General features: G+C 48.4%; 1 protein-coding gene across 1 annotated transcript in view; it reads left to right on the plus strand.

Annotated features, from left to right (window-relative positions):
* Window positions 1-23869, plus strand: part of Notch2 (notch receptor 2) — a 140665-nt gene extending 116796 nt beyond the window's left edge. Inside the window, exons 22-34 of the mRNA XM_041638022.1 lie at window positions 216-348; window positions 6266-6502; window positions 8218-8330; window positions 8975-9480; window positions 10884-11231; window positions 12042-12184; window positions 12299-12509; window positions 13233-13329; window positions 14969-15134; window positions 16548-16849; window positions 18059-18206; window positions 18816-18913; window positions 19703-23869. Of these exons, the coding sequence (XP_041493956.1) occupies window positions 216-348; window positions 6266-6502; window positions 8218-8330; window positions 8975-9480; window positions 10884-11231; window positions 12042-12184; window positions 12299-12509; window positions 13233-13329; window positions 14969-15134; window positions 16548-16849; window positions 18059-18206; window positions 18816-18913; window positions 19703-21091 (3891 nt within the window). The 3' untranslated portion in view covers window positions 21092-23869. The remainder of the gene's footprint in view (window positions 1-215; window positions 349-6265; window positions 6503-8217; window positions 8331-8974; window positions 9481-10883; window positions 11232-12041; window positions 12185-12298; window positions 12510-13232; window positions 13330-14968; window positions 15135-16547; window positions 16850-18058; window positions 18207-18815; window positions 18914-19702) is intronic.
* The last annotated feature ends 528 nt before the right edge of the window (window positions 23870-24397 follow it).

The raw sequence follows: 24397 nt of genomic DNA on the forward strand, positions 1-24397 counted from the left end.
GCTCAGGGGAGTGTCATGGAAATAACCCTCAGTACACACAGTCCTTGCCTTCCTTTACAGTGGCTTTTCCCCCTTGGCTGGAAGAGTAGTGGGTAAACATGGCCCTGCACAGGGACGCCTCAGAGAGTGATAGCACAGTTGACAGTGGGGTGGGAAACTAAGTCACCAAAACACCGGCACTCGGGCCTGTTCCTTCATGTCCTCTCTCGTGGCAGTGTGTTCCCGGATATCAGGGTGTCAACTGCGAGTACGAAGTGGATGAGTGCCAGAACCAGCCGTGCCAGAATGGAGGCACCTGCATCGACCTTGTGAACCATTTCAAGTGCTCGTGCCCACCAGGCACTCGGGGTATGTCGTCAAGCATCACTTTTTCCACCAAGACCTGGTCCCTCAGTTTTCAATCCATTTTCGGTGTTGAAGCAATGTAAAGATGGAGACAAAAAAAAAAAAAAGCAGCAGCAAAAATAACCCAGCTTCACTGTAGTCCTCAACTCTTCATTCTCTCTCCTCCTCTCCCTCCTGCCAGCTGTGGTTTGTGTTTTAGGTCTGTTTGGTTGTTTCGTAGCTTATGTTCCAGGGAAGAGAATGCAGACTGGACATAGCATCACAACAAATTTAGCCTGGCTAGCAGGTTTCTTGGCGCTTCAAGTGGAAACAACTCATAATCTCTTTTAAAACGGGAATCCACACGGGAATGCCACATAGGCCTGCTCTTTAGTTTAGTTTTTTTTTTTGTTTGTTTGTTTGTTTTTTTAAACCAGCCAAGTCTTGTCTCCATAAGGTGAAGGAATCAATGAGACGGAAGTGTTTGGCTGCTGTCCCAAGGCGGCCACTGACAGAAGGCTGTGTATTCCTGTAGTAAGGCCTTGACACGCACCCCTAGACTGGATGGTTCGCCCATCTGTCTGCTCTGGGTATTGCCACTTCCTACACACTGTCTCCTGGAAAGGGTATGGCTTGTTTGAAGACATGTGTGAACAGGTGGGCAAAGCCACCGACAGCAGCCATAAGTTCAGGCAGCCTCAAACAGAGCAGACTTTCAGGGAGGCTCTATGTCAGTAGGTTTGGACAACTTTTCTTCCTAGAGATCAAATTTGGCTAACTTAACACAGAATACCCCACTAAGGGGTAGTTAGAGCAGAGTGGGGCTAGGGGAGCAAGAGCCGGCCTGTAGCTCTCACAAATGTTACACGGAAAGGAGGGTTGGTCCCTGGTTTGACATAGGAAATTGTAGTAATAAGGGAGGCGGCAGGGCTGCGTCCCCAGCATCCCGGCTGCCTGCTTGGCTAGCTTAGCTTATGCCCCGAAATAACAACACACAAACTGTATTCATTTAAACACTGCTTGGCCCATTCTCTTCTAGGCTAATTCTCACATATTAATTTAGCCCATTTCTAATCATCTGTGTGTAGCACCCCAAGGTGCGCTTACCAGGAAGATTCTAGCCTATGTCCATCCTGGGTTGGAGCTTCATCCCGGGAGCAGGGCATGGCGTCTCTCTCAGGCGTCTGCTCCAGAGAGGAGAGCTGTCGAGACTGCTCACTTCCTCTTCCTCCCAGCGTCCTGTTCTGTTTACTCCTCCCACCTATCCTCTAACCAATAAAATGGGCCAAGGCAGTTCCTTTATTAGCCAATGACCTTCCTCCATCAGGAAATTCCGTGTCTGCGCTGGAGTCGGTTCCAGTTCATTACTGGCTCACCCCGTCACAGTTACTCTTCCCTCTGTCTGTCCACCCTTCTGTCCCTCTGTCCATCTATCTGTCCATTCGTCCATCCATTCATCTTTTTAGAAAGGGCATTTCTGTCATATTTTTGATTATCTGAAAAGCTAGATGCATAAGGTATGAACCAAATTGATTCTCTGTCTTCTTGGGGAGGCTTTATCCATACTCCCTCTTCCACTTTACCTTCTCTTCCTTTAACCTCCCCCCCCCCCGCTTTGTCTGTCTTTTCCACATCCCCCATCCTTTTCTTTTTTTCCTCTGCATCTCCATCTCCTTTTCTCACCCCCCAATCCCTCTCCCATTCTCACTCTCCCCCTCCCTCTGTCCTTTTCCCCTTCTCCTTCCCTCTCCCTTCTTCCTCCACCCACAGTTCCTCTCCCACTAAGATCCCCTCTCCCTCCAGCCTATCTCCTTCTCCCCATCTCTCCCTCCCCTCTTTCCCTTCCTCCTCCCTTGTCTCTCGTACACTCCCTTCATTCTCCTCTCTCACATCCCTCTTCTCTCTCCCTACCTCTTACCCTCCCTCTCTCCTTCTGTCCCAGAATCCCAGGTAGCCCCAGCCTCAGACTCACCATGGGCATGCACTACCATGCCTAGGTAGTTAACACCTTCAAATAAAGGCATTGGTTTGGACAAACTACAATTCTGGTAGCTAATTATATATATCATATCTCAGATAACACAATGGTGGTTTTGTTGGGGGATTTTTTGTTTGCTGTTTGGCACTCAGACTCTGGGAGGTGTTGAATTGCTGCCTTTCTCTGTGTTTTTCATCTGTAGTCTCCAGGGCTGCCGCAGGAAAGGTAGGGCTGTGCAGGGCTGTGCAGGGGTTTTTCACTCAGTCTGAAGGTGACACACATCTCTTTCCTTAGAGGTGTGTGTCTAAACCACTCACTAGTGTTCTTCCTTGGTCTGTAGAGGCTGGGAACCTAGGACAGGACGTGGATTTTGTACTCTGCTGGCTAGGCACATCAAGTCCCAGGATAGAACATTTCCTAAGACAGCAAGAGTTTTATCTTTTCTAAATCAGTTTTTTTCTTCCTTTCTCTTTCCTTCCTTCCTTTCTTTTTCTCTCTCTTGCTCTTTCCTCCCTCCCTCCCTTCCTTCCTTCCTTCCTTCCTTTCTTCCTTTTTCCTCTTCCTCCTCTTCCTCTTCTTCATTTGTTTGTGTGTTTTGAGACAGAGTCTTTCTGTATAGCCCTGACTGTCCTGGAACTCATTCTGTGGACCAGGTTGGCCTCAAACTCAGAGATTTGCCCACTTCTGCCTCCTGAGTGCTGAATTTAAAAGCATGTGCCACCACACCTAGCTCCTAAATACTTTTTGTTTGTTTGTTTTGTTTTTGTTTTTGAGACAAGGTTTCTCTGTAGCTTCGAAGCCTGTCCTAGAACTAGCTCTTGTAAACCTGGCTGGCCTCGGACTCATAGACATCCACCTGCCTTTGCCTCCCAAGTGCTGGGATTAAAGGTGTGCACCACTATCGCCTGGCTAAGTACTTTTTAGTGGCATCTTAAAATAAAAATTTAGCATTTTGTGACTTTTTCTGCCCCAGCCCCTCAAATGTGTCAGCTCATGGATTTTTGCTGCTGTGGTCTTCACTGAGAACTTGACTGTTATTCTTATTGATGATCTCTCATGATACATGACTTTCCTTTGCCATATTTCCAAGACTGCCTTTTCATGGTCTGTTACAGAGTGTGGGTCTCTTTCGGTGTGTCCTGCTTGACTGTTGGTTGGATCATACCTTCTGTACTTGTGTAGGTACCTGGGACAGTGCATATTTGTTCTGACTTCCTGTCTGGCCTCTCTGTCACTGTTCTAGGAGACTCTGGAGTTCTGTCACTCTGTAGTGAGTCACCAAAGTGCTTTTTCATAGCTCTGTACCCCCGAGAGTTGGATGTTGGCCTCTGTACACTCCCGGTTCCCCAGTGCAGGGGCTAACTGGGACACTGTCATCCCCACTGCTTGGTCACTCTCACTGGAAGACGGATAGCAGACCCATACAGGAGGGGAAGCTCTGTGCTTATTTTGCTCATAGCACCACATATCAAATACCCTACGAAACGGGGAACACATACTGGCTTTGTTTGCTTCCACTCTGGTTTCCGGTTTAACCTGTGAATAGATAAGGTCATGTCTGCATGGAGACCTGGATAAATACATCCACACATGCATAGAAAAACATGCAGTAAAAGACATGCTCCTCCCCCTGTAGTTATCTTCCCCAACCCTGCGTTCTTCCTCTTCCACACACAGTCAGCACTTTTAGTTTCTTGTGTGTCTCTCTAGAGGCTAAAAGGTTTTCCTTCAAATTTGCCTTAAGTGTATTGGAGCCAAATACAAAGATAGTTCTTATTTCCTCTGCTTTTAACTCTGAAGATGTATTAATGACATTGTTCTTCTCTTGACCTCTTTACTTAATTGGAATGTTTTCATATCCAAATAGGGAACTTCTTTAGTTGTTTTCATAGCCTTAGACTTCCCGGTTATGATTCTATGTTTTGTGTTTAACTGGTCTTCCAGTGATAGACACTGGGGTGTCAGCATACATAAAAGTGGAGTTTACAGAATCCGCTTTCAGAAATAGAGTTGCTGTCTGGGCCGTTACAGGGTTGACATTTGGGTAGCAGGGCCAGTTGCAGCCTCTCAGCCTGCCCCCTTCTTCTCTATGCGATGGAATATCTCATCCAAAAGGTTTTGTTTGCTCTCTGAGATTTGCTCCTACCATCTTTCCCTGCTGCATTATATTGTTGTTTCTTAATATTTTTCAGAAATTGCCTGTCTTTGGTATATGATACAGATATTTTCCCAGTATATTCTGGTCTTCATCTTTCAGCTGTCTTTTTGATGATTTTTCTTCATGGAGATTATTTCTGATCATATTGAATTTATCTATGTTTTTAATGGCTGCTTGCATGTGAGTGGTAGTTTGTATCATCCATGCTCAAGAATTTATAAAGGCGTTTTTCTGTCTTCTCATTCTGTTCTAGAACACTGACGTACCTTTCCCATGTGAGTGTGAAATGACTCGCTTTCTACAATGATTTGGGATGGAACTTTTTTGTTTGTTTTTGGTTTTTTTTGTTTTGTTTTTTTGGTTTTTTTTTTGGTTTTTCGAGACAGGGTTTCTCTGTGGCTTTGGAGCCTGTCCCCTTTGTTTGTTTTTTGAGACAGGGTTTCTCTGTAGCTCACCTGGAACTCAATCTGTAAACAAGGCTGGCCTTACACTCACAGAGATCCACCTGCCTCCGAGTGCTGGGATTAATGGTGTACGCCATCAACTCCCAGCAAAGATGGAACTATTTATCAAATTTTAAGTTCTTGTGTGCATTTGGGTGCTGTCCTGTCCATTTCATTCATGAGAAGCTTTGTTTCAAATGTGGAGGAATTTTCTTCATGCTTTCCTGGTTAGGTTTTGTTTTCTATATAACCTTAGAATCAGCTTGTTATTTAAAAATATAGCTGATACCTTTTTGAGATCGCATTACATTGATGGATCGATAGAGAAAATAACATCTTTTCATGAGGAGTCACATCATCAGATCACACGTGTTTTCCATCTATTCGGGTCTCCTCTCTGTGTCTTTCAGACAACTTGCAGGGTAGCACATCGGTTAAGAATGCTCGTGGCTGGCCAGGCGGTGGTGGCGCACGCCTTTAATCCCAGCGCTCGGGAGGCAGAGGCAGGTGGATCTCTGTGAGTTTGAGGCCAGCCTGGTCTACAAGAGCTAGTTCCAGGACAGGAACCAAAAGCTACAGAGAAACCCTGTCTCGAAAAATCAAAATAAATAAATAAATAAATAAATAAATAAATAAATAAATAATGCTCGTGGCCAGTTTGCCTTTTGAAATTGCTGGTGACCACGAGGCGTATCTTGCATTTCTTTCCCGTTTTATATCTTGCTTCTTTTAAAGTATACGAAAATACAAGTGGCTATCATACAGAAGTACTTTCTTTTTTAACCTTTTAGAATTATTTTGTGAGATAGTCATTGATTTTGCTCTTTCTAAAAGTGTTCACGGATACTTTAACTAGATGGCTTATTTATGTCTTTAGTACACTGTTAGCTAGAGCGAACTTTACATTCTGAACAATTAGTGCACGTATCCTCTTTTAAAGAAAAAAAGTCAATGTTTATAAAACATAAAGCAGTATTGCTCAGGATCGAATTCCAGTATCGTCTGTGTGTTGACTAAAGTGTCTTCTGTTTTGCACTGTTTGCACATTTTAATTGGAGTCAATAAATGATAGAAAACTCACGGAGCTTTAGTTCCCATGCCCTTGAGATGGGTCGTTCGTTCTCGCTGCTCTAGATCAGTGGAGCTCGCGAGGCTCCAGTGCGCACCTCCTTCTCATGCTGCTCCCCAGGAAGGGGCAGCTGGCGTGGGCTAAGGGTATTTTCTGTCTTGCCCAATTTAAAAGGTCCCACTGGGACTGAGGAATTTAACTAGCTAACTTCTAAAGCTTCACAAGGGCAGTTTTCCTTACTAAAGGTGGGTCGAGAGGCTTTTATAATCCTTTGTCTCTCCCGTCCCCCATAGGCCTTCTTTGTGAAGAGAACATTGACGACTGTGCTGGGGGCCCCCACTGTCTCAACGGTGGCCAGTGTGTGGACCGGATTGGAGGCTACAGCTGCCGCTGCTTGCCTGGCTTTGCTGGGGAGCGGTGTGAGGGGGACATCAACGAATGCCTGTCCAACCCCTGCAGCTCAGAGGGCAGCCTGGACTGCATTCAGCTCACCAATGACTACCTGTGTGTCTGCCGCAGTGCCTTCACCGGTGAGAGCCTCTCAGCTCCTTCCCTGTATGCCGCCCGCAGAAGGCCTCAGGCCCCGGTTTGAATCAAGTCTATCACTGTGGGCGTTGTGACCAGGCCCACCTTTACCCTTGCTTATCCTGAGACCCCTGTGTGCTGTGTGGACTATAGCATGCTACAGCAAGAATGTGAAAAGGGAAATGTTGATGTGCTTGGGTAAAGTAATATTTTTCATTTGAGGTAAAACAACACATCAAATCTGCCATCTTCACCATATTAAGCCTACTGTGAAGGAGCATTGATCCTCACACCATGGTGACTATGGTAGCATTGAGCACACTCACACTGCAGTGACTGTGGTAACACTGCACACTCACACTGCAGTGACTGTGATAACACTGTGCACTCTCACACTGCAGTGACTGTGATAACACTGTGCACACTCACACTGCAGTGACTGTGGTAACACTGCACACTCACACTGCAGTGACTGTGATAACACTGTGCACACTCACACTGCAGTGACTGTGATAACACTGTGCACACTCACACTGCAGTGACTGTGGTAACACTGCACACTCACACTGCAGTGACTGTGATAACACTGCACTCTCACACTGCAGTGACTGTGATAACACTGTGCACACTCACACTGCAGTGACTGTGGTAACACTGCACACTCACACTGCAGTGACTGTGATAACACTGTGCACACTCACACTGCAGTGACTGTGGTAACACTGCACACTCACACTGCAGTGACTGTGATAACACTGTGCACACTCACACTGCAGTGACTGTGATAACACTGTGCACACTCACACTGCAGTGACTGTGATAACACTGTGCACACTCACACTGCAGTGACTGTGGTAACACTGCACACTCACACTGCAGTGACTGTGGTAACACTGCACACTCACACTGCAGTGACTGTGGTAACACTGCACACTCACATTGCAGTGACTGTGATAACACTGCACACTCACACTGCAGTGACTGTGATAACACTGTGCACTCTCACACTGCAGTGACTGTGATAACACTGCACACTCACACTGCAGTGACTGTGATAACACTGTGCACTCTCACACTGCAGTGACTGTGATAACACTGCACACTCACACTGCAGTGACTGTGATAACACTGTGCACTCTCACACTGCAGTGACTGTGATAACACTGTGCACTCTCACACTGCAGTGACTGTGATAACACTGCACACTCACACTGCAGTGACTGTGATAACACTGTGCACACTCACACTGCAGTGACTGTGATAACACTGCACACTCACACTGCAGTGACTGTGATAACACTGTGCACACTCACACTGCAGTGACTGTGATAACACTGTGCACACTCACACTGCAGTGACTGTGATAGCACTGCACACTCACACTGCAGTGACTGTGATAACACTGTGCACACTCACACTGCAGTGACTGTGATAACACTGTGCACACTCACACTGCAGTGACTGTGATAACACTGCACACTCATACTGCAGTGACTCGGTAACACTGAGCACACTCACACTGCGGTACCAGACCAGCAGTAATAGACCCTTTGTGCTGAGGTCCACTGAGTGTCCTCTTGCTATTCGTCGGCTTAGAACTGGCCTGCCACTCCTCTTGCTGCGTGTGAGGCTGGTTCTCATCCCAGGAGGGTGGTGGTTAGTGTCTCTGAGTTAATATTATTACTGTCGCTTAAAACTTCTGCTTATTTTCTATCCTAAGGCCGTCACTGTGAAACCTTCCTGGATGTGTGTCCCCAGAAGCCTTGCCTGAATGGAGGGACTTGTGCGGTGGCTAGCAACATGCCTGATGGCTTCATCTGTCGGTGTCCCCCAGTAAGTGGCTTGCTGTTAATGTAAGGGATGCACCCTCTTCCATATGCTCTGTGCAGCTGAGACTGAGCCTGCGTTTCTGAGCCCCCTAGAAGGGTGCTAGGGGTTAGTACCGTGAAGATAGTCTGGGTCTCCCCGGGTTCAGTTGTTCAGATATGAAGCTTCCCAGTCTTGTCTTTTAGCCTTTAGAGCACTAAGGGAAAGCCACAAGTTGTGTGATGTCCCCATGAAATGGGGCCCGTGCCCCTGGTTCCCAGTCTTGCTGTGCTGCCGCCTCCCTGTACGTGCTGGGAGAAGCTCTCTTCGCTCCTATTCTTTAGCAGCGACTATTAGAGAGTGAACAACTTCTCAAACTAGAAGAAAGCTTAATTTTAACCTTCCGCTGTGTGGACACCTTTGTCATTGCCAAAGGCTGGAAGTCCCTTACGCAGAGAGTGCTGTGTGAGGTGACACCTGGAGGACACCTGTCCAATAATGACCTTAAAGTGAGAGCGTGCCACGTTCATCCTCTCCTGTTGACTGATTTGACGAGGTCATTCCTAGACCATCTTAACCACGTGTCCAGTCTTTATCTCCCTACGAGTAGAGGGGAGATTGGGGCCAGCTCTTCAATCTTATCTGCCACCTTCATTTACCACTTCTTACAGGGGTTCTCCGGGGCAAGATGCCAGAGCAGCTGTGGACAAGTGAAGTGTCGGAGAGGGGAGCAGTGTGTGCACACTGCCTCCGGGCCCCGCTGCTTCTGCCCTAACCCCAAGGACTGTGACTCAGGTTGTGCCAGTAGCCCCTGTCAGCACGGAGGCACCTGCCATCCTCAGCGTCAGCCTCCTTATTATTCCTGCCGCTGTCTGCCACCATTCCGGGGCAGCCACTGCGAGCTCTACACGGTCCCCACCAGCACCCCGCCCGCTACCTGTCTGAGCCAGTACTGCGCCGACAAGGCCCGAGACGGCATCTGCGATGAGCCCTGCAACAGCCACGCCTGCCAGTGGGATGGAGGTGACTGTTCCCTCACGATGAAGGACCCCTGGGCCAACTGCACCTCCTCCCTCCGCTGCTGGGAATACATCAACAACCAGTGTGATGAACTGTGCAACACCGCAGAGTGCCTGTTTGACAACTTTGAGTGCCAGAGGAACAGCAAGACCTGCAAGTAAGAGCTGCGGACCTGCGGCGGCTGAGGGGAGCTATCACTAATACACTCAGCCTCCTGTCCTTGCTCCTAACCCCTCTAGTGCCGCGGCCCCAGCCGCCCCTGCTTTTCAGATGGTGCCAACCCTGTCCCATCACACGCTGCCCTGTGTTTCCTTGCTGACAGAGGGCCGGGACTGCTCACTGCATAACCATCCCCTCTCTCTGCCTCTCTCTGCCTTCTCACATGCTGCCCTTGCGACCTTCTGGGGGAAATAACCTTGGCAATGGCACTGCCACTCTCAGGCAGCCTCCAGCCTAGCCTGCCGCAGGATGGACAGACAGGTCTGTACCTCTCGCCCTTTGCCCATTCCTTTCTGTTAGACTAGGCTTTCTGTCTGATTAGGGAGCATGACCTCTTAGGGCTCCCGGTCATCAGTGGTGCAGGCATGGTCTATATGGTAACTTTTCTATTAGTCATTGCTCTTAACAACCAGCGATTCGCGACAGCTTTGTGAGGCATAGGTTTTGTTAGTGATCTTTCTGGAAGGTTAAAGATCTTGCCAGAACATACGTAGCTGTTTGAGATGCCTATTCTGTGATTTGAGCAGATGGAAAGTTCTACCAAGTGGTACAAATAGCAAGGGGTTAGGGCGGGTGAAGAAAGGAGTGTAGGGGACCAGTTACACTTCTTTTACCTTTGGAGTTTTGATCCCTTGGCCTGACATTTTGGTGGCAGTTATGGGTATGCATGCATACATGTGTGTGTTTTTTGAGCAGGGTCTCATGCAGCATAGGCTGGCTTTAAATTTCCGAATCTTGAACTTCTGATTCTCCTATTTGTACCTTCCCAAGTGCTGGGATTACAGGCGTGCACCACCAGCCCCCACACCCAGATTTCCTTGGCATTGGAAGGAGGGTAGATGAGTTAGAGCTCTTATCCTGTGTGCACATCTCCCTGCCCCCTACTCTCTGTCACTGCCTCCCTCCTGAATGAGGAAGAACAGACCACATTGGCACACTCTTCTCTCTCGAGCACTGGTAGTCCAGGGTCTGGAACAAGCTGAGACATCTTCTGTTTCTAGAACCCTTTGCTGCCTTACTGAGCTCATGAAGTAGAGGGAAGTCTGAGCCAGGCTGAGTTTAGCCTCAGATGTACATTCTTAGCGAGAATTCTGCTCATAGTATTGGCTGAGTGGGACCCACTAAACACATGCAGGATGATGAGAACAACATCACTCCTCATTCAGGAGGAACCATGGTGTTGGCATACATGATTCATGGAATGTTTCTCTGGGTAGTGGGGTCTTGAAAATGAGCAAGAAAAGAGGGACAGGAAAGCCTACAGTTGTCCCAAATGGAAAGCTTAAGTGGAGCCCCAGTGTGTTCTGAATGTCCTCCCCTGTCCTTCTCTCCCCTGACCAGGTATGACAAGTACTGTGCTGACCACTTCAAAGACAACCGCTGTGACCAAGGCTGCAACAATGAGGAATGTGGCTGGGATGGGCTGGACTGCGCCGCGGACCAGCCCGAGAACCTGGCAGAGGGCACCCTGGTCATCGTGGTGCTCCTGCCCCCTGAACAGCTGCTGCAGGATTCTCGTAGCTTCTTGAGGGCACTGGGCACCCTGCTTCACACCAACTTACGCATTAAACGAGACTCTCAGGGTGCGCTCATGGTGTACCCCTACTATGGGGACAAGCCAGCTGCCTTGAAGAAGCAGAGGATATCACGCAGGTCCCTTCCAGAGGAGCAGGAGCAGGAGATGATAGGGTAGGTGCGAGTTTTTGAACTTAGAAATACCAAAAGGAACGCTGCTTCCAAGAGATTCACAATGCTGAGCACTTTGATCCATAGCGCAGATAGCCAGCCATTCAAAATGAAAAGTTTAGACGGACTCCGCCTCCATTAAGACAAACATCCCTGCCACTTAGCTGTAAGGACAAACATCTGCCTTGATTGAAGGATCCTAGGGGATAAGCTAGAGCAAGTAGGAGGCAGGTGTTGGACTTTTTAAATGCTGGGGTTTGTAGTCTTTTCCCAGAGTTGCCTCAGAACCTTCGCTCATGATGCATCATTTGAATTCATTATTGCCTCACCTTCAAGACCCTTCATTTGTGTGCTCAACGAGTGAGCGTGCTTCTCCGCAGCTGTCCTGACATTCGTATCCCACTGTTTGCTGACATCCTATAAGTTTTAGCCCTTCTGCTTGCTCTGGGTACAGGCACCTAGAGAAAGTGGGCTCAGACTGTATCTAGAGAGGCATATTTTTAGTGAAGCACTAAGTACCACTGTGCAGGTGGGCCGAGGTAGGGGCGATGCGATCTAGAACCCAGAAGAGGGGAGCTGTGCAGACCAGCTATTCCCCATCAGCCAGATTACAGGATGTGAGCCTCCCGGGTGGGAATCCATGTTCAGCATCTAAAGGATCCTAGTTTCTGAGTCCTTGCCCAGGGTTGGAAAGCTTGATGCAGGAGGAGGGAAAGGGGGGATCACATGAGCCTTGTTCAGTGAGCTACCAGACCTGACCCTTCATCTCTTCCCGTCATCCCCCCTTTTCCTCTCCTCTCTGTCATCCCAAAGCTCCAGGGTGTTTCTGGAAATTGACAACCGCCAGTGTGTCCAAGATTCAGACCAGTGCTTCAAGAACACGGATGCAGCAGCTGCTCTCCTGGCCTCTCATGCCATCCAAGGGACCTTGTCCTACCCTCTGGTGTCTGTCATCAGTGAGTAGCGTTGCTGTCGAAGGGAAAAGACTGGGAAAGGACCTCACTGGGGCTCACCCTTGCTGGTAAAACGTCCATGTCTCTACAGCGCTGTCCCTGTCTCTGAACTTTCAGGTGAATTCGATGCTCCCAGAAACGCCTCGCTCCTCTACCTGCTTGCGGTCGCTGTTGTCGTCATCCTGTTCATCATCCTGCTGGGGGTGATCATGGCAAAACGGAAGCGCAAGCATGGCTTCCTCTGGCTGCCTGAGGGCTTCACCCTTCGCCGAGACTCCAGCAATCACAAGCGCCGCGAACCCGTGGGACAGGATGCTGTGGGGCTGAAGTAAGAGGGTTTGCCAATACGCCACCATTCACAGGGATAAGCCCAGATGAGCAGAAAGGCATCGTTTCCTGAGTCATAATTTCATACTCTATGCTCTCTGCCTTTAGTCACCCTGACCACAGCCCCTCATGGCTTGTCCAAGTCTCTGAGCACAGCTCGACTTTACTGTGCACACGTTACGATGGTGCTCAGAGTCTTAGCTAGAGGACACTGTTGGTGGTGGTGAGCCAGAAGTGTCACAGGGAATATTGCTCATCATGGCTGGTAAGACGGCTCAGTAGGCGAAAGTGCCCTCCATCAAGCCTGCTGACGCGAGTTTGGTCCCTAGTACCCACACGGTACGAGAGCAGAATTGATTTCCAGTTGTTCTCTGTGTAATGTGATTGTAGGGACTGAAGAGTTACCTCAGGAGTCAAGAGCATGAACTGACCTGGGTTCGGTTCCCAGCACCCGTGCTAGGAGACTTACAACCCTTGTGACTCCAGCTCCAGGGGAGCTGATCCCTTTGGCTTCTGCAAACTCCTGAACTCATATGCTCAGATGCACACACAGACACCTACACATAAGTTTTTGAACGAGTAATGTAACTTTTAAAAAGTACTGCTCATCCTGTCCTGTCAGGCCATGTCAGAGGGAAGCCTGGGAGAATGCTGGTAAAACGTGCAAAGCTACCACATTTGCTCAGCCATAACTCCTCTTGTTTTTCTCTGGAATAATCATCAGAAATCTCTCGGTGCAAGTGTCAGAGGCTAACCTGATTGACTCTGGGACAAGTGAACACTGGGTTGATGATGAAGGACCCCAGCCAAAGAAAGCCAAGGTAAGCTGTCCAGGCCAAGCCCTGTTGCTGGCCATCTGTCACCACATTCCAAGTGCATCTCTTGCCCGGACAGCGGCTCTCCTAGGTCCGCATGAACAGCAGGGGCCTTTGGAGGATTGACAGCACTGGTTGCTCATGTATATTCTTGAGGGAGACCGTTTAAAACGGTAACGCTAGCCTGCCTCTGGCAGTGTGTTTGCTGAGTCAGGACTGGGGGGTGAATGCTCACGGTTCTCTTTACAGAGACATCTCTAGCACTTCTATAGGAAGAGAGGGATTACACAATGAAGAAAGCCAAGACCACTGACTTCTGGGGAGGTAGCTCAGTATGCTTGCTGAGAACAAGCAGGTCTTGTGGTCCTAGCATTCCGGAGGCTGAGGCAGGGGAATCTCAACTTTGAGGCCAGTCTGAGCTACCTCCAAAGCTAAACAAAACTAACAAATGAAAACATTGCTCTAGTCACACTAAAAACATGTTCAAGTGACAGTCTACAGCCTGAGAAGGTTGTGTTTAGGGATATATATGCATTCAGCAACAGTTAATAAAAAGGGAGGCCTGAATTAGAAAGACAGTAAGGAGGGATCTAGGGAGGATTTGAGGGAGGAAGGAGAAGGGAGAAATGGTGTAATTATATTATAATCTCAAAAAAAAAATGGAAGAAGTAACAACAAATAAAGACACATTTCTCTGGTCAGTCAGAACTGAATTTAGATTCAGAAGCCTGCTACTTTATGGTGGTTACTTAAAACCTCTTTGTATTTAATAGTCCTTGTTATAAAATAGCAATAATAATAATAATAACAACAGCTCTTTCCTTTCTGAGTTGTTGTGAGGGATCAATACAGCAGTTTCTAGAATGCCCCTTGCCTATCTCCTATTACAAAGAATTCAGTAAAGCACAGATGATTTTACACTCACATGGTCATTTCTCCTCATTCTCCCTCAATGCTTGCTCTTGATTGAGTACTTCTGTTAGTGCAGCTGGCAGCCTCGCACAAGGTTCATTCTCCCTCTTCAAGAACCTTCTAGTTGAAAGAAAAGCAAACTATTGCATGTTTTCTCTCACATGAACAATCTGTATTTAACTAATACAGAGATAGATAGGGCAGGAAAAATATACGCAAGGGAGGTGTTTGGAGGGAGGCAAGGAAAGGGGTGTGGGGTGACAGTATCAGCAAGGTATAATGATACGTTTGTAAAAACCCAATATTTTGCAAACTACATTTCTTTAAAGAATGATCACTTATATTTTCTGGTGTTAAATGCCATGTAACATGGTCAGCTGAGTAAAAGGATCAGCTCTTTAAGGCCAACAAGAATTAAAGTCTAATTCCATTTGAAGATCAAGTAAGAGTCAAACAGAAAGTTGGAGGAGACTGTTGTAGACAGATACCCAGAAAAGAGAATATGATGCTTCAAGGATTTGAAAGTAGCATATTAGGGCTAGAGTTTGGGGGAATTGCTGAGATGCACCAGCGTGACTGGAACCACAGCAGAGCAGTGGGAAGCCACAGTGGTAGTGATGTGGACAGTTAGAGTGGGAGGAGAGGGAACATGGAATGGAGGCTGGAAGATGGTGGGAGACTGCCGCTCCTCAGAAGGGCTCGGGCTGATGAGGGAACTATTTTCCCTATCCAGGCTGAAGACGAGGCTTTGCTCTCAGAAGATGACCCCATTGATCGACGCCCGTGGACTCAGCAACACCTTGAAGCTGCAGACATCCGCCGGACTCCGTCACTGGCGCTCACTCCTCCACAGGCAGAGCAGGAGGTGGCTGTGTTGGACGTGAATGTCCGAGGCCCAGGTCAGTACTGGGCCTTACCTCTTTAATTCTGCGTGGTTGTTCAGCCTTTTTCCCTCTGCCCGAGTGCCCCTGCCCACTCCACAGACACCAACTAAGCTTGAGGAACTGTATGTGTGAGAAACACACCTGTGGGGAAATTGTGAACCCAGGCACGATGAGGCTGATTGCTCAGTGAGTCAGCCTGACCACCCTAGTGTCAGCCTCAGAATCCATGGAAAAGTCAGACAGAATTGTCCTCTGGCCTCCACAAACATGTCATGGCTATGTGTTTGCGTGCATGTGTGCACACACACACACCATTTTCATACAGTGATTTATGTGCTATGGTGCATGTGCATAGGTACATGCCATGCACACGTAGCAAGATAAATAAATATGTAAGTATTTTTAAATTTTAGGCTAAAACCCAGGGCTCAGTTGTTAAGAGCACTTGTTGCTCTTACAGAGAGCCTGGATTCAGTTTCCAGCACCCATATGGTGGATCACAACCATCTGGAACTCCAGTCCCAGAGGATCCAACACCATTTTCTGGCCTGCATGGGCAATATATATACATGGTGCAGAGATACATGTAGGCAAAACACTTGACCACATTAAATAAATCCTAAATTTTTTAAATTAAAAGTGTGGATTTTAAAGAAAGGAAAGGATTTGTCATTGCTTCACATACAACATACTAAGAACAAGCAGGCTAATTAAATGAGTTAGATTTTAGGGGGACAGAAACATAGTATCTGTCTTAGTCACTGTTCATTGCTGTGATGAGACACTGACCAAGGCAAAGGAGTGAAGAGCCACATCCCGACAGGCAGGCAGGAAGAGAAAGACAGACACAGATCAGAGACAGAGAGAAAACCCAACGCAGAGGGCTGGAACACGCTCAGCTGTAAGATCTCTTGCTGCACAGCCTGAGGACAAGATTGGATCTAAAGGGCCTGGCATGGGCTTTGGAACCTCAGTGACAGACCTCCTTCAACAAGAGCACACCCCTAGTCCTTCTGAAAAGTGCCACCTCCTGGTATCTACGCATTCAAATATAGGAGTCTTATGGGGGCTATGATAACCCAGTCACCACAGTATCCCACAGTAGAGTTTGGAGAACTAATGTGGTTCCTGTTTTAGGCATAGAAGTGTATTTATATTGTCTATTTAAAATGTTGTCTAGTTTTAAGACATTATCATATTACTTAAACTCAAGCAAAAAAGCTTGTTTATCATAAGGATGCTCCCCCAGATCCGAAGGCAGCTGCTGTCATCCCCGTCATATGACCAGCATTGGCATGTACAACCTGTCACAGTTACTACAAGCACAGGGGACTCACTTCCCATAGCATGATGGTGTTCAGCGGAATGGCTCCAGTATGGGCTAACTTCCTTCTTTTTGGACACGCTTGGCCCTTTTCCTTCCTGCAGACGGGTGTACCCCACTGATGCTGGCTTCTCTCCGAGGAGGCAGCTCAGATCTGAGCGATGAAGATGAAGATGCTGAGGACTCTTCTGCCAACATCATCACAGACCTGGTCTACCAGGGTGCCAGTCTTCAGGCGCAGACAGACCGGACCGGTGAGATGGCCCTGCACCTCGCAGCCCGCTATTCTCGGGCTGATGCTGCCAAACGCCTCCTGGATGCCGGTGCAGATGCCAATGCCCAGGACAACATGGGCCGCTGCCCTCTTCACGCTGCGGTTGCGGCAGATGCCCAAGGTGTCTTCCAGGTAAAGAGCTCGAGAGTTGGTTTGAATGTGAGGGATGAGGTTGCTCAGGGGACAGGCCTGTCGTGGTTCCCTTCTATGACTTTGATAGAGCACCACAACTCCTAATTGACTTTAATGGGGCTCTGCGTCCGGAGGTATAACATGATGGTGGGGGGAGGCATGGTGGCAGGAGCAGCAGAGAGCTCACACCTTGAACCGCAGGCAGGAGTTAGAGAGCAGCTCTGAGTGGCACAATTCTCTTTCAAGGCCTGCCCTGTTACATACTTCCTCCAGTGAGACTGTACCTCCTATTCCTTCACAAACAGCCACTAACCAGCGTCCAAACCATCAGATGTCCTTGGGACTGACTGGGGACATCTCGCTCACACCACCACAGAACTCTTGCCTCCAATCCTGAAAACCCGAGTTCAGTCCCCGGGACCCACAGAGTCAAATAAGAGATCTAATTTGATTCCTGCAGGTTGTCCTTTGACCTCCACGTGTGTAGCATAGCACAGACATGCCTGCACACACACTAAGATAACTTTCATAGGACTGTTATGTTTTAGTTTTGCTAAAACACTTATTGTCTCACTAAATTCTTTCAGAAGTCTTTGAGAAATTAGTTATGCTTGACAGAAAAGGGAGGAAAGCCAGCTGACCTACTTTAAGTAGCCAGAGAGTGATTCGGGCAGCAGCAGGGTTCTGAATCTCTTTCAGCAGTATTTGGATGTAGGAAGACGCCTCACAACGCACAGGTCAGATGGGAGTAGGAGCAGGAAGTGGTCCACATCATTTGGCCAGTGTTAGCTCTTTATAGCTCTGCCTATCTGTGGGCCTGCAGCTGATCACCGGCATGAGTTGACAGTGTGTTCCATGATGCATATGATTGTATCCTGATGAGGAAACTGGAAGTGTTCTGGATGACCCACTCAAGCTGTACACATAATTGAAGCTGTGATACCCACCCCACTCCTGCCCACACAACACACACATTTCCCTTTTCTTAGAGACCAGAACAGCATCCTAATGGGCCAGTATGTCCCGATCGTCTATCAATGGGCCACCCATTGATTCAGCAAATATGTAATGATTAGCCATTGTAGTGGCTAGTGCAAGAAAATAATACAGTTCCACTGCCCTCTAGGGACCCCAGGGCAGCCCCTCTCGGATGCTTTTCTTTCATGGTTTTCTTCATCTAAGGGACTCTTCTTTCTGCTTCTCTCCCAGATTCTGATCCGCAACCGAGTGACTGACCTCGATGCCAGAATGAACGATGGTACTACACCCCTGATCCTGGCCGCCCGCCTGGCTGTAGAAGGGATGGTGGCTGAGCTGATCAATTGCCAAGCAGATGTGAATGCAGTGGATGATCATGGTAGGGGCAAGGACTGGGGTTCAGATTCTTGTCTGCGAAGCACATCTCTAAGCAAGAGAATTGTTACATGCCCCTGAGAGAACTTCCTCAGGTCTGAATCCATTGGAGAGTCATCCCCCACCCCACTCCATTCTCCTACCCATACAATTTTTCCTTCAGTATTTTAAACTCAAAGAGTTGAGACAGTAGGAGTCCCTAGATTAAGATGAGAAGTTTGGGGGTTTTTTGTTTTGTTTGAGGGTTTTGGGATGGCAAAGAGTGTTCATGAAAAGTTTACCTGTGTGGGGTTCCTCGCCATAAGCACTCCTAATATGGGAGTGGGCTCACTAGGGGGCTGTGAGATGACCTAAGTATATGTCTACTGTCTTTGGTGCTTGAAGGCTGTGCTTGTGGAGGACATGCGTATTACACACCAGGGATCCTTTACCCAGGGGCTGCCAGCCTGTTCTGGAATATTCTGACAACACAAGGAAAGAAAATACAACCGCTGGCTTCCTGCTGCTCCCCAGGGAGTTCAGACTTTCCTTTAAAAAAAAACAAACAAAACAAACCCAGAGTACTTAGTGCCAGTCTACTCTTCTGTGTGCTTATAAAACGCTGTTCCTACAGGAAAATCCGCCCTCCACTGGGCAGCTGCTGTCAATAACGTGGAGGCCACTCTTCTGCTGTTGAAGAACGGGGCCAACCGAGACATGCAGGACAATAAGGTGAGCGCAGAGCCCAAGGATGCTCTTAGCAGTGTGGCTCTTGGAGGCCACTTGTGGTGGCTGTTTTGCATAGCCAGGTCCAGAGACCCTGAAGGAGTCTGTTGCGTGCTCAGTCATCGTGCTGTCCTGAAAATCACTTGGCATGACCCTCCTGCCTTCTCCCTCAGCAGTCTGTCTGCTCTGAGGCTCTCCTTCGCGCTCACCACCACTTCTCGCTTCCTTTCCTTGCTCTCTGTGCAGTTCTCGGTTTTTCTGTCCTTGGATAGATACCACGGTGCATTTCTGTCTGAGCTGCCTGCCATGCTCCCTCCTTTATTCTGTCTGAGCTGCCTGCCACGCTCCCCTCCTTTATTTTTCTTTCATTTACTTCTTTCCCTCTATTTTGGTTCTTTCTTGCCCCACCCCCTCTCTCTCCTGCATTCTGAATTCTTTGCATACTTTGGTTTCTCCTGCTCTTTCTCTTATCTGTAACCCAGTTTCCTCACAGCTCGTTGATATGCTGGTCTCTCTCAAAGGAATCCCTGGCTCGGCAGCCTGCTCTATCTATTTCACTGATTCCTTTGTGCGGAAGATGGTGCTCCTGAGAGTACAGGGAGTCCTTTGGGAGAAATGAGATCGCTGTGGAAATCAAAGATACGCGTTTACATAGGAAGATGTCTGGATGTCACAGCAGTGAAATTTCCTAGGGGAAGCACTTAGAAAACAAATATTAAAGAGATAAAAGAATAAAGGTTAGAAACCTTCTTATGTTCTCTGGGTATTAAAATGCATTCTTGGATCTTTCTTCAGGAGGAGACACCTTTGTTCCTTGCTGCTCGGGAGGGAAGTTATGAAGCAGCCAAAATCCTGTTAGACCATTTTGCCAATCGGGACATCACAGACCACATGGACCGCCTTCCCCGGGATGTGGCTCGGGATCGCATGCACCATGATATTGTTCGCCTCCTGGACGAGTATAACGTGACTCCGAGCCCTCCAGGGACTGTGCTGACATCTGCTCTGTCGCCTGTCCTTTGTGGGCCCAACAGATCTTTTCTCAGTCTGAAGCACACCCCAATGGGTAAGAAGGCCAGACGGCCCAACACCAAAAGTACCATGCCCACGAGCCTGCCTAACCTCACCAAGGAGGCCAAGGATGGCAAGGGGAACAGGAGGAAGAAGTCTCTGAGCGAGAAAGTCCAGCTGTCTGAGAGCTCGGTGACTTTATCTCCTGTCGATTCTCTCGAGTCTCCCCACACATACGTTTCCGACGCCACATCCTCTCCCATGATCACATCCCCTGGAATCTTGCAGGCCTCACCCACCCCTCTGCTGGCTGCCGCTGCTCCAGCTGCACCAGTGCATGCACAACATGCACTGTCTTTCTCTAACCTTCATGAGATGCAGCCTCTGGCTCCCGGAGCCAGCACCGTGCTTCCCTCAGTCAGCCAGCTGTTGTCCCACCACCACATCGTCCCCCCAGGCAGTGGCAGTGCAGGAAGCTTGGGCAGATTGCATCCAGTTACTGTCCCAGCAGACTGGATGAACCGTGTGGAGATGAATGAGACCCAGTACAACGAAATGTTTGGCATGGTCCTGGCTCCTGCTGAGGGAGCCCACCCTGGCATAGCTCCCCAGAGCAGACCACCAGAGGGGAAGCACATCTCCACCCAGCGGGAGCCCTTGCCCCCCATCGTGACTTTCCAGCTCATCCCAAAAGGCAGCATTGCCCAAGCAGCTGGAGCTCCCCAGACGCAGTCCGCCTGCCCTCCAGCTGTCTCAGGCCCCTTGCCGCCTATGTACCAGATCCCAGAGATGGCCCGTTTGCCCAATGTCGCTTTCCCGCCTGCCATGATGCCCCAGCAGGAGGGACAGGTGGCTCAGACCATTGTCCCAACCTATCATCCATTCCCGGCCTCCGTGGGGAAGTACCCCACACCCCCTTCCCAGCACAGCTATGCCTCCTCAAATGCTGCTGAGCGAACCCCCAGTCACGGAGGTCACCTCCAGGGTGAGCATCCCTACCTGACACCATCCCCAGAGTCTCCCGACCAGTGGTCAAGCTCTTCCCCTCACTCTGCTTCTGACTGGTCAGATGTGACCACCAGCCCTACTCCTGGAAGTGGTGGAGGAGGTCAGCGGGGACCTGGAACACACAGGTCTGAGCCACCGCACAGCAACATGCAGGTTTACGCGTGAAGAGCCTGCCTCAGGCGTGGAGACAGAAGTGCCTATCATACGTGCTGCTGAGGAACAAATGAAGGTTATCCGAAGAGAAATGAAGAAACCTCTGTAACAGCTTTTGGAGGCAGGAGAGAAGACGCTCCACTTCCCGACAAGTGAGAGAAGCATTATTTTCATCTTCACTGAATTTCTGTGTGGTTTTAGAGGGAAGACTCCCTCCTACTAATCTTTGACCAGCAGGCAAGTTCTTGGAGATGCAAGATGAACACAAACCTCGAGGCCCACTCTTCTTTTTGGAAAATGCCATGGATGCCTTTTTTTTTTTTTAAAGCCCAGACACTCTTGCAGCTTGAACATCATTTTAAGCCCTGGGGCGTCTGTATCCGGGAGAAGATTCTGCTCTAGAATTGGATTGGGACTCGTCCCTGGGGTTCTGCCCAGGTCAACCTGTCTTACCTTCTCAACCCTGGAAATGACCTTGACTTCTCTTGGTGCTTCCCTCTCTGCACCTGTCCGAGGTTGCTCCCCATCCACGCGTAATAGGCAAGACTTTTGTGCTTTTAATCATTCCTGCCCTGGAAAACAACGACAGCCTGTTGTTCCCACATGCCCAGCGCCCCAGTGGAGCCTCCCAGGGTTTCCTCTGGGTATGGCTCTTAGCTTTGGCTTGTGAAGTATGCTTCCATGGCAAATGCACATGCTGTAGTCTTCATGTTTCATTCCAAAAGGAAGGAGAAAGTGAAATATCCGGGGGATAGGACACTCCTTCAGAACCTGCACCTTAATTCTCTCCCCTGCATGTGGGTGTGGGCCCCATATCCACTCACCAGGGGGAAAGGGTATAAGTTGTTCTTCAGTTTGTTGGCCTAGTCGGTATAAAAGTGCATTCTAGGAGACCTGGGTACTACGATATTCCCATTTTGTTGTAAATTAGGAAAAGTGGGAGAATGTTGGAATGACCAAGAGATAAGCTAACTCGCTCAAGAAGCAATTGCCCACCTCCAGGTCCTCCATCGACTGCCACTGTGAAGCACATTTATCCCCAAATCTTAGAACGCATTGATCCAGCAGATGAAGGTACTCGTGGCTGCTGCACTGCTCCTGATAGATGCCCTTGCAATTTAGGACTGAACTTGCCTGAGACTCAGGGGACCCAATGACTGTCACCTTCCTTCTGACACAGTTTTCTTTCTTTCACACCGCACTGTGTGGTCTGAGTTAGCGGTGCACACGGTGGGTTCTTAATCAAGACACGGGATCTGTGTTCATGTTGCGGGAGTGGAGAACGGACAGTCAGCCTCCTGGGCACACATGATGAAGCAGCCTCTGCTCGTCCTTGCTGCGTTTCCTTCCTTCCCTGGAGTCCCCTTCAGCTGACGACGGCTGAGACTAGTTTGTGTTCAGGTTAAGACTGTACCTCATCCAAGCCTGCTTCCCGGGCTGTGGTCTCAGCGGCTTCCCGGACTCTCAAGAGCAGAAGCGTTTTTTGTCAGCTGTAAAACTGGGATGGTAGTTTTCTCCTCCTCCCCCTTAGGCAGTTCCTACTTGGCCCTGTGGCCATACCATTACTTCCCCTGGTGCCATGATGCCCACGACACAAGGAAATGAGTTCTGCGGGAGCATTTGTGTGTATTAGTAGGTGAATCACCTGGGGGGGTGTTTGTTTTAGGGTTTTGTTGTTGTTTTAATAATAGTCTTTATTCCTGCTATAGTTGAAATAAGTGTCTCCCCCCACACACACACTCATTTCCGTCAGTTTGTAATCCCCTATAGTAACTCAGTATCTGTTACCATGGTAGTCTATAAACAGGTAGGGACTTTTACTCCCATTCAGGTTCATGCAATCAACAAAAATAATTTGTTCTATCCTGGGCTGTGGCAGATTAAGTTTGGTCATTCAGTTCTGTTCTCCTGTTATAGCATCATCCTCCCAGCCCACTTTGTTTTATTGCCCTAAATGGTGACTGTCTCCCCAAGGACCATCAGTCAGTCCCAGACTAAGAGAACTCCCCACTCCCCAGCTCTAGTGCCACTGCCTGCGAACACCTCTAATCCAGCCACTGGGTCTGTGACACACTGCTCCTTCCCCAGACACAATGGAGAACAAACTTGCTGTCTCTCCTTCCAGGATCTCTCAGAGTAGATCCTTTGGGTTTAGGAGGAGGGATGTGAAAGCTGCCATTACAGACCCCCAGGCCACAGAGATGAGGATAACACTGCCAGTTAAGCATCCGGTCCATGCCGTAGATGTTAGAACTCTTGACCTGTGTGATGTCTAGGAAGGGAGAGGGATGGGTAATCCCTTTCTCATAGGATCTGAATCAGAGGCTAAATTCGTATGGGACACGACCCTTAGTCCATGCATAGATCCCTGTTTTGGATTTATTTTTATTTCTATGGATTCTTCCTTTCTTTGACTTCCACCTGCCTTTGAGGATTTTTTTTTAATTTGTTCTTTTTTTGTTTTAAGCATCGTTTTCTGACTTATGCGATGGTGGGGGGATTGAAGGAAAGAGACTGAGTTAAAGATTTCAGTGAAAGGCTTCAACACAAGTCAGTCACATCACTCGGTTAATCGTGGACACTTGGAAGCCTTTCGTAGAAGAGAACCAAAGGTATAACGTCCGTTCGCATGTGGTTCCGAACCCAGACTTTAACCAGCGTGTTGAATGTATGAGGACTGCTGGGAAGGACACGTGTCTATGTCCTAAGGCCCCCACCCATAACTGTTTTGGTACTATGGCAACCTCCTTTGTACATTTCCCTGAAAAGTGAAATTATATCTGTTTGTATGAGAAACTCAGTAACCAGAAAATGACTGCATGTTCCTGACTGCACATAGGAAGGAAAGTGCACACTGTTTTTACTTTTAAGATTTTTCATTCTAAAAGTAGTTTACGATGAAATTTATATGAAACATTTTTATCATAAAATAAAAAAAGGTTCCATGTCAAGGCTCAGTGAAGTCACACGCTGCCCTTTTCCGACTCTGGGCCCTTGTTCTGCAATGATCACCTCAGAGAGTCATAGTTGGTGGGAGAGACTTCATTTTCTTCCTCCCAAATCCTAAAAAGCCTGGTGCTGGAGTTCTCTGATTTCCTTGTCTCGTTTGATCTTAAATCAATGCTTCTGAGGGGAAAGTTTCCATCCATTCAGAAGCATCTAAACACAGAGCCATTGTCCCACCCCCACCATAGCTAGTGACCAACAGACAGCTGAGGACCAAGTACCTCCCAGCGAAGTGGAGAGTGTTTGCTGGAGCAAGAAGTGAGAATTGGTATAGAAAAAAAAAAAAACCTACTGATGAGTTTACCCACACAC

Source organism: Microtus oregoni, unplaced genomic scaffold (genome assembly GCF_018167655.1).
Source record: "Microtus oregoni isolate MIOR12 unplaced genomic scaffold, Mior012 000054F_ref0000373, whole genome shotgun sequence".
NCBI lineage: Eukaryota > Metazoa > Chordata > Mammalia > Rodentia > Cricetidae > Microtus > Microtus oregoni.